Raw genomic sequence first — 10,929 nt, forward strand, 5'->3', positions numbered from 1 at the left:
GGAGAATGTCTTGTTCCAGAAGCCAAGTGGAAAAAGTGCTTCAGAGCGTTCTTTTCCTTAGCCCTCTGGGTTCCAGACTTTGAATAGAGTCAGTCTGAGGACTGTGAGATCGCGAGATTTCATTTTACAAGAATTTTTGTTTCTCCTCAGAAAATTCTAAACTGCATCTGAGCCTTAACACACAGGATGCCTCTGCTGCCTGACAGGGCAGACCTCGGGGAGCAGTAGACCTTACTTCTCCTGCCAGCTCCACCTTTTACTACCACGGTGCCTCCGGACAAACTATCTCGCCTCCCATCAAATGATCAGAGTTAGGCCTCTCTGCCCTATGCATAAGCTAATGAGACGATTCAAGGAGCTGATCAGTGGGTAGAGCACGCGGCAGGTTGTTGAAGTATGTACCGAGGACACCATCACTGGGTCTGAGGTTCGGAGGGACCAAAATTTCTTGCCCTGGAGGTCCACAGAAGCCAAGCCTCTCGGTTGGCCCATGCTGAGGGAATCAAGAGACGCACTCCAGCTAATGTGTCCTTGCATAAATTACTTCTCTGTAGATATCAGTTCTTTTTAGAAATACTCTTTTTAAATACTCCTTGAAAGTATTTTAAAAAATAATAACTAAAATTTTATAATGAATGTAGCTCTTTTTAATTTCAAAGAAATTCTTCATGGTGGTAAGCCATAAATATAATAAATTTATATGATGCTTTCCCAAACGAAGACTATTATCTTTCTACCTTTCTAAGTCTTTATATCTAAACACACTGTAGCCCTGTCACTATTTTTATTTAATAAGAAAAAAAAAAGAAAAAAGAGAGACTCCATTTACCTGTGAAACTCTTTAATGCACAATACATAATACATTTTTATTCCTTAGTTGTGTTTTTTTTCCAGTTCCCAACAAAAATAAATAAACATTAACATCTTGTAAAGTACTATATTCTCCTTCAATATCTTAAGGTACACAATTATCAAAGTTGATATTGAACACAAACAAATTGATACAATTCAGTACTCTGATAAAATCCATTGTCAAATAAGTTAGTTTAAACTGTATGCAATACAACTTTATGTTCCATAACATCTTCAATATAAACTGTATACCAAAATGGCTCTTGAACTTAAAAAGTGCGATTACAGAGTGCAAAAACAGCAAAGAGGAAAATATACTGTGTTACAGCTAGTGCCATCCAGTTTGGATAACAGACATGTTTTAGACAAAATTACTTTTCGCTAAAACATTAAAAATTTACATTGCTTTGCAAGTTGTTACTCCCTTTCTCCCATATGAGTAAGAGTAGAAAAAAATCAGAAAATATTGGGCAACAAGTTAAACACATTTTTTCCCTCCAAAGTCCACAAGGTGGACACTGGAGCAAAAATGACAATGTGGATCAGACATGTGCTTTTCAAAACAAGATTACTGAATTCCACAGAGATTAGAAACTAGTATGTGTATTTCCAATATAAAAATTGACAATCCCTGACAGCATTTGTTCTCAGTACATTGGATGGATATAACCTCTCCTAGAAATATATATAGTTAGAAATCTGTAAAATAAAGAAGATAAATATGAACCCAACTCTTTCCATTGTTTGTAGGAAATGTGAGCTGACGGCAACCATCTGCTAGGTGTGCTCAGCATTATCCTCATTAAAACAATTGTTTCTGGCCTATTTTCACCCATAGAACACAGTCTAGGTCATATCTCTTTATTATTTAATATCCATTTATAAATGAAGATTTAGATTTTACAGGGGCTAGTTTCTTGAGCATCCTTAAGATTAGAAACACAGCAAACTATTTACAATTAGTTACATACATAATATGAGTTGATATGTTTAAGACAAACCAATATAACTCCCTTTTTGTAAATAAAATATGTGAATTGCTGTTGATTTCTCAGTAAGTCAATTTGCTTTGACACCATCAAGATCACTTAAAATAGGCAGACTCCATTTACATCTAGTAGGTGTCAGTAAGGATGTGTAGGACATAAAATGTGTTCTTACACAGCACATTTGACTTCAGTTGGATTAAATGGGAGCCAGAAATATCCTTTTAGATCTCACTGAATTTCATTTTATTTCTCTTATCTTGTTTTTAAGTTTCATATATTTTTGAAAGAGCTACAAATGAATATAGTTCTATGATCGGGCTCATGAGTACATGTGTATTTGTATATGAATCTGTATATTTTATATGTATTTTATATATGTATATTTTACACACACACACACACACACACACACACACATTCTTCCCCTAAAGGTAAGGGACCAGATACAATACTTTGGGAAAGAGTCATACAAAAAAACCAGGGTACCAATGAAGGGATCCATATGGAGACAAATCCTGGCACCTGGCAATTCAGAAGTCAGCCATGATTTATTGTCCCTTTGTTGCCCTTGCACCTGCCAGGAAAAAAGGTGGGAAAAGGATAGACCCTCCCTAAGAAGGTGTGTAATGCTGAGAGACTGTACCCCAGGTCTGGTATTCAGTCTGAGATGGGGAGCTGTTGGCAAGTGTGGTTCCTTATGTGGTTGCCCCAAGCACCCTTTTTAACTCACCGAGACCATGCACTCAAACACAAGAAAAACCTTTGTCTCTTCCCCCCAGAATAAACAAAAGACAGAAGACAGGGCCCTGGTTTCATCTCAAGTCTCCAAAAGAAGGCATTTAGGTTAAGTCTCTAAATTTTACAAGCTTTCAAATGAATTTGTTCATTTGGGAAAATACACTGTGATCTATTTCTTCCATTTCCTATATCAGGAGATTATTTTAAACATATAATTTTAAGTTGTAGAAGGAGCTACCTAACTGCATTGTTTTAAGTTAAAACTCTTTCATAGAAGATGAAATAACTGTATTTCCATCTTTGGACAATAGATAGAATTCTTGTCTTGTGCTTTAAAATGATGATTAGTCCCTCAAACTTTGGACTATGATTTAATCTTAGGATTCTTAGTCAAAGTCCCTACGAAAAGAGGTACTCTTGAAAAGAAGCCCAAATGTGGGCTCCAAGTGTGGATTTTTTTTTTAATTGTCTCGTGAGTAAGTTACATCACATAAATGTACTGAAAAGAAAAGCTATAAAATGCCTACTATTTACATGAAAGATGGTATGAAATGAAGTTGTCAATTCATTTAATGAAGGAGACACTGGAGGTGGATGACTCGTGTCCTCAGGAGCTGTGAGGTGGAATAAGGAGCTGCCCACCTGCCTTCCCGAGCACTAAACACAGCCACAGTGGAGGATGGGGTACGATGCGGTCCTTCCCAGTTTAGGTTGTCCCCAGTGTGCAGCCTTTAGCCCAGGATCTAGACTGGCTTCTCCTCAATTTCCATTGCATTAGTGTTTTAATACATAATACCATGCACCAAGTCATACATCGAACTACAATACGGTCAAACCAATAATTGTTAATTGGAGGAGTAAGAAAATACACTTATTGAGTTGATTTGACCATATATTTAGGCTTAACAGAAATCTGTCATCTGTGACACTTCCTGAGCTACAAGGTAGACATCATTCACTCCGAGACATTGTGTAGCCAGCAACTAGCTTTGGAGCTAAGGCATTTAGTCCCAGGAAATTATTTCTTACAAAAATATTGACTTTTTTCTACATTATATATTTCTTATACATTATATATTAGCAAATAGTCTGTCAAAAATAAAACAAAAATAAAAAAATACAAGTATATTAAAAATGTATCATTGTAGACTTAACATGTGATCCAACATAAATATTATTAATAAAATAGGAATAGTAACATTACTAGCTATGCTATGACTTCCTGTCCATAGCTTAACGGCCTCATTCAGACTTGTGACAATGCTGGATCCCTTGACGTCACCCTTTCGTATTCTTTTTTGGGTTCTTTACTTTTCCGATTTCTGTACCTAGAAATATTCAGAAATGAAGCTGTTAGCACCATAGTTAATAGTAATAAGAAAAAAGCTTGCAAACAAATAAACCAACATGTGGACTCAAAAGGTATATCAGCATAGTGTTTCCAAAATGATGAAGGTCAACAGGTTTAGGTTGGACAAGAGGGAAAAAAAGAAGGAGAAAGGGGAAGTGTTCTGTGGTCAATTTGAGGAGGAAATGGTGAAACACAGTTAAAGGACTTCTCTGAGACTTTAACATGTCATGAAAATTACAAAATTCCAGCAGAGCATGGGACCAAATGTAAGCCTGGGTGTTTCATTCTCTCTCTCTCTCTCTTCTTTTTCTTTCCTTCCCTTCCCTTCTCTCTCTCAGTATCTTCCTCTCTCTCTCCTTCCTTCCTTCCTTCCATCCTTCCTTCCTTTTCTCTCTTCCTCCCTCCCTCCCTCCTCCCTTCTTTTCTTCCTTCCTCTCTTTCTCTCTCTCGTTCCTCCCTCCTTCCTTCTTTTCCTTTTCTCTCTTTCTCTTTCCTTCCTCCCTCCTTCTCTTCTTCTTTTCCTTTCCTTTTTACTTTCTTCTTCCTTTTCTTTCTTTCTTGTTTCTTTTTCTTCCTTCCTTCCTTCCCTCTTTTCTTCTTTCCTTCCTTCTTTCTTAATCAAAAACCAGTATTTCTGGGGCACTTGGGTGGCTCAGTTGGTTAAACGTCTGCCTTTGGCTCAGGTCCCAGGATCAAGAATCACGTTGCTCAGCAGGAGCCTACCTCTCCTTCTCCCTCTGCCCCTCCCTCTACTTGTGATCTCTCTCTCCTCTTGCTCTGCTCTCTATCTAAAAAAAAAAAAAAAAAAAAAGAAAGAAAGAAAGAAAGAAAAAGAAAAAAGGAAATAGCAGAGCTAATAGTAGAGTTAAATCCATACGTTCCACCACTAAACCTTCTTCGTAAACATCATCATTGCAGAATCTACCTTATCCTTCCAAATTATACTTTGTTCATAGTTTTACCCAGTTTGTAAGTCTGTATTGTTTAAAAATAGTCTATAGAAGCAGGTGCAAAGCCCCGGCTTACCATCTGCAGAAGTAGTATATGGAACCGGCGACTATGACAAGAAACAAGATAACGAGAATCACGGTCAGCACCACATATTCTTTGCTCAAGGGCTTTTGGACGGTTAAAAAGAAGTGCTCGCATCGGACACCAGTGTACCCCACTTCACACCTAAAGAAAAATACGAGAAAAAGATCAGTTACTTAAAAAAGAAATTATTATTATGAATTAGTTGTCTAAGAAGTAATCTCACACTGTCATGCAAGAATTCAACAAGGTTTGCCAAAAGTTGGAGACAGGAATCCAGATACTGACCCTAGAGCAGGGCCAACATTGATAAAGGGCACCTCACTGCTCGAAGCTCAACCCTGGGGATAACAGGACAGGCTGGCTGAGGACCTCCAATGGTGTTTGTAAGGTTTGTAGGGGGGAGGTGCTTTTTGTCTAAATCAGTGCAATTAACAGATAAAACAGGGCTGAGGTAGAGGTCCAATGGAACCGCCATCGTGACAAGTTATGAGAAAGAGCCACCCACGCCTTCCCCACTCTGCACCCCTGAAGTGTCTGTATGATTGGAGAACTACTGTTTGTTCCGTACCTTTAAAAAACTCACTTAATGAAGTTCCTAATAGCTTGTATAACTGCCTGCTAATAGTATGTATAGACTATGGCCCATGGAAATAGAGGTCAACTTCAAAAACTAAAAAAAGTAAAAAATAAAAAACCTAGAATATAGGTTTAAAAAAAAAAAACCACGCTGTTTTTTGTTTGGTTTTGGCGTCTTACCTGCAGTAATTCTGACCCATGTCCACCAGGTAGATGCACTGTCCGTGCAAACAGTAGCCATTCATGTCGGAGTCACACTTGGTTATTGACACTTGAGCCATACGTGGGTTGTCTTCTACCTGAACTGTGACGGGAATGGAAAGCTGGATATAGTTTGCGGCTTCCTTTAAAGCATTCCTCCCCCTTTCTTATGATAAACACTGAGCTACTGCAACAAAGCACGTCAGGTGCCAATCAGCTGAAGAGAAATTTTAGGAGTAGGAAGTCCCTGTAGTTATCACATTCTCTATACCAATAAACAAACATTTGGCCCCTAAGGAAAATGTCGCACAGACTAAATAAACAAAGTAAGACCTGGGGATTTAATTCACAAATGAGAATCTTAAAGGGCAGAAAAAGCAATTTTAAGACACACAAAAATCATTATCCTCCACACTTGTTCACTTAACCCAAGTTTGCCTGATTTTTTTCAAATCTCAAAATAAGTGTGCTGTACGTTATTCCAAAAGCTATTGCAAACTGAATCCATTAATTAATTCAAGAGAGAAAAATTCTACAGTGGGTTTTAAGACAGGAAGGCATGTTTTAATGCGCATTCCCAAATTTTTAAAAAATATTTTATTTATTTATTTATTTGACAGCGAGAGAGAGAGAGATCACAAGTAGGCAGAGAGGCAGGCAGAGAGAGGGTGGAGGGAAGCAGGTTCCCCGCTGGGCAGAGATCCTGGTGCGGGGCTCGATCCCAGGACCCTGGGATCATGACCTGAGCCGAAGGCAGAGGCTTAACCCACTGAGCCACCCAGGCGCCCCCGCATTCCCAAATTGTTAAAGCTACTGTCAAAAACACCAATCAGGGGCGCCTGGGTGGCTCAGTGGGTTAAGCCGCTGCCTTCGGCTCAGGTCATGATCCCAGGATCCTGGGATCGAGTCCCGCATCAGGCTTTCTGCTCAGCAGGGAGCCTGCTTCCCTCTCTCTCTGCCTGCCTCTCCATCTATTTGTGATTTCTCTCTGTCAAATAAATAAATAAAATCTTAAAAAAAAAAAACAAAACACCAATCAAAGCCTCCCCAACGTCTGTAACCACAAGATCTGAACTACGAAAATCCTGACTTTCAGGTGTCTTGGATAGACAAATACAATAATGAAAACAGGAGCCTCATTAGAAATAGTGTTGCAACCTGTATGTAAAATTCACTTTAGGATGATTTGGTTACTAAAATGTGAAGGATGCTTATGAAATAATCAAACAATATAATTTTGATTGTAATACTCCTGCTCCAACAAACAAACAAAACAACAACAACAACAAAAAGGAGGGACTCAGACCAAACTTCTAGAGAGCCCAATGATGAAGGAGGACAAGAGAACAAAAATACTATTTTGAGGGGGTACATACACCCCGATGTTTATGGAAGCATTATCTACAATAGCCAACCTATGGAAACCGCCCAAGTGTCCTGAGGAAAGGACAAAGTGGGGAGACAAACTGAGGAAGGGACAAAGAAGCGGTATATACATACGTATACATGGGTATGTATATAATGGAATTAAATCTTGTCATTTGCAGTGACGTGGATGGAGCTGGAGAGCATTATGCCAAATGAAATAAGACAGAGAAAGACAAATACTGTATGATTTCACTCATATGTGGAATTTAAGAAACAAATGAGTAAAAGGTAAAAAGAGAAAGAGACAAATCAAGACAGACTCATAACTCTAGAGAACAAACTGATGGCTACCAGCGGGGCGATGGTAGGAGGATGGGTGACATAGGTGGTGGGGATCAAGGAGTGCACTTGTGATGAGCACCAAGCCATGAAGTGCTGAATCACTATCGTGTACACTAGAAACTAATAGTACATTATATGTGAACCAACTGGAAGTTAAATAAAACTAAAAACAAAACAAAACAAAACCTAAATACTGGAGTCATAACACAAAGGAGGACAAGAGCAAAGGTGAAATTGTTGTGGGAAATAGGTTGGTTCCTCAAGACAACCCTCGACTCAATACTCAGATGAGATCTAAAGTAGATCTCCTCTTCCAGTCCCGTCCATGTTGCTACAAAAGTTGGGTGTTCATCCTTTCTGAAGGAGGCATAATACTCCATAGTGAATATGGACCACATCTTCCTTATCCATTCATCCACTGAAGGGCATCTTGATTCTTTTCACAGTTTGGCGACCATGGCCATTGCTACTATGAACATTGGGGTACAGATGGCCCTTCTTTTCACGACATCTGTATCTTTGGGATAAATACCCAGTAGTGCAATTGCAGCATCTATTTTTAATTTCTTAAGGAATCTCCACACTGTTCTCCTAAGTGGCTGCACCAACTTGCATTCCCACCAACAGTGTAAGAGGGTTCCCCTTTCTCCACATCCTCTCCAACACATGTTGTTTCCTGTCTTGCTAATTTTGGTCGTTCTAACTGGTGTAAGGTGGTATCTCAATGTGGTTTTAATTTGAATCTCCCTGATGGCTAGTGATGATGAACATTATGCTGAGTGAAATAAGTCAAGCAGAGAGCGTCAATTACCATATGGTCTCGATTATTTGTGGAGCATAACAAATAACACGGAAGACATGGTGAGACGGAGAGGAGAAGGGAGTTGAGGGAAATTGGAGGGGGAGATGAACCATGAGAGACTATGGACTCTGAAAAACAATCTGAGGGTTTTGAAGGGGTGGGGGGTGGGAGGGTTGGGAGCCTGGTGGTGGGTATTATGAAGGTCACATATTGCATGGAGCACTGGGTGTGGTGCATAAACAATGAATTCTGTTACACTGAAAAGAAATTTAAAAGTAAATAAATAAATAAAGTAGATCTCCTGGACCACATCCAGAGTCCTCGGGAGTCCTGGAGGGAACCAGACCACGCATCACTTCTCTTTGGATTCTATGCCTACGCACAGTGGTTGACAGGTATTAAGTACTCCGTAAATATTTTCTGAATGAATGTTTTAACTAGAAAGAAAGGGCATCATTTGTCCCTTTTATAAAAAATAACAAAATATATTGATTATCTACTGAATACAAAGTTTAAATTTTCCCATTTTAGCCCGGGATCCAACCTCTAACGATGGTTTCACAGCAAAGCCAGATGAAATCAGAATCTTATTTCATTGTTTCCTATCTCCTTAAGATCCAATTTTTCTATATAACAAGATGCCCAGTCCCTCTCCCAACAGTTAGTCTTTTATATAAAATTTCCAGACCACTAGTTCATAAGGGCATTAAAAAAATGATTCTAACCTAGCAGTTATCCCCCCCTTTCTTCTACGTTATCACATATCCGTCCTCTTTGAGTACATTTCTGTTACAAACACGTGATCTGCTGATGCCCTGTGGCAAAGCTGGGCTTACCTAATGCTGTGCAGTTATCTTCAGATTCTCCCGGGATGCAGGAAGGAATCACCGTGGTGCCCAGAACTGCTTGGAGAAGATGGAGACCTATTTATTGGGGAAGAAACCAAATATATAAATAGTGCTTAAAAAAAAAAAAAAACCCTGATTAGATTTCCAGATAACTGCAGTACTCTAGGGTCATTTTAATTATTTTAAGAATTCTAATTTGATTCATCAAAACCATAAAAGAAACTAACTCATGAAAACAGGCACATCACTGAAAATAAATGAGCCCCTGGCTCCCTGACCAAGGGTGAAAAACTTGGCATGACATTCCTGGTTACAGGACTGACCTGCTCTAAATGTCAAAGACCTGATTGTGAAGTTTTATTTCTTAAGAAGCTTAGCAATTGAAATTGGAGAATTTTCACTATTTTCATCCATGGAGTGTTCAGAGCAACGCTCCAAAGTAGAACCTATCAACAAAAGAAGGCTTCAGTGAAACTCAGGTTCTATTTCCGGTGGCAACAAAACAAAAGACTCTCAACCTTAGATATGTTCCTTGTTGATCTAAGTGCCTACATTACTCTTTGCATGGTACTATGTGCAAAAGTAGGTGTTAGTTAATAAAATGTAATCTAAGTCAAGTCAGAACATATCCTATCTAATATGGGAATGAACGTCCATCCTACATGAACTACGGAGCCCCAGAACCCAGTTTCCATCAGCCCTGCAAAAGTCTGAGGTTCTTTATCATGTATTTGCCACTTAAAGATAAATGTTGGGAAATAGGCTCCAGAATGACTCGAGTAGTTTCTGACTTGCAGAGAAAGCATAAGAGGAATCCTTTAAATTGCACCTGAAGAGGATTCAGCTGCTTCTGTCTATGAGTCGGGCGTCTGCCCTTCACCATTCTTTCTAGTCGACAGGAGTAACTGTTGTATAATAAGTACTAATGGCAGCGAGACCATTAGTTGCCGTAGTTGGCAGCGGTTAACACTTATGAACATAGACCATGTGCAGGCGTGGTGCTTATCCTCCTCATCTATATTATTTCATCCACTCGATGACTCTCGGGAGAAGATACCACTGTTATCCCCACTAGACATGAAAGAAAACGGAGAAAAAGAGAGTTTAAGTAACTTTCCCAAGGGTGCATAGCAACGCTGTTAAGGGACCAAATCATGAACTTGGAAAGGGACAATAATACTAGAGGATAATAACCATCACCCAGACAAACCAGGGTAAATATAATTGAAGCAGGGTATTTAATCCCGTAGGGAGAAAATGAAATATGATGGAAAGGCAATCCTGGGAGAAAGTTCGAGTTATGTGATTTTGGAAAACTTAATTAACTTTTCTGGGTCTCAGTTTCCTCTACCTTACAGAGTTTGGGGGTAAATTAAATGAAATGATGTTTTTTCCAAAATGCCCAGCATACTGGAGACTCCCACCAGAGTTCATGATGCCCTTGATCCTGCCTCCAGTTTTAGCACTGCATGTGGGTAGTGCCCTCTACTGGTCGATAGTAAGATTACAAATCGCTTTGTATTTGGCTATTTTAAAGAATGATTTAATCCACTTAAGAAAGGATTTTATTTTTTTTTATTTGATTTTTTTCTCAACCAGAGATGTGTATATTTTAAGCATATTGCATATTATTGAGGTGCTAAAAACGGAATTACACATCAGCATCATAGCTTATGGTTTCATAATGTTTCAAACTTGACCCTTAGAACAATCCTATTAAGTAGTTATTAACCCCAAACGACCTAGTGCAGTTAAATTAAATGTCTTGTCCAAGACGGAGTATGTGGTTAGCAACCTTAGAAAATAAGAGTTAGGAATTCATCTTTG

General features: G+C 38.9%; 1 protein-coding gene across 1 annotated transcript; it reads right to left on the reverse strand.

The window, feature by feature from the left end:
- Nucleotides 1–824: 824 nt before the first annotated feature.
- Nucleotides 825–10,676, reverse strand: EREG (epiregulin). The gene is made up of 5 exons (XM_044226173.1): nt 9,446–10,676; nt 9,091–9,177; nt 5,722–5,845; nt 4,957–5,106; nt 825–3,907 (listed from the first exon to the last, which is right to left on the reverse strand). The coding sequence occupies exons 1-5, from the start codon at nt 9,510–9,512 to the stop codon at nt 3,826–3,828; spliced, it is 510 nt and encodes a 169-aa protein (XP_044082108.1). The 5' UTR covers nt 9,513–10,676; the 3' UTR covers nt 825–3,825.
- Nucleotides 10,677–10,929: the final 253 nt, after the last annotated feature.

The sequence above is a fragment of the Neovison vison genome, chromosome 11 (genome assembly GCF_020171115.1).
Source record: "Neovison vison isolate M4711 chromosome 11, ASM_NN_V1, whole genome shotgun sequence".
Taxonomy (NCBI): domain Eukaryota; kingdom Metazoa; phylum Chordata; class Mammalia; order Carnivora; family Mustelidae; genus Neogale; species Neogale vison.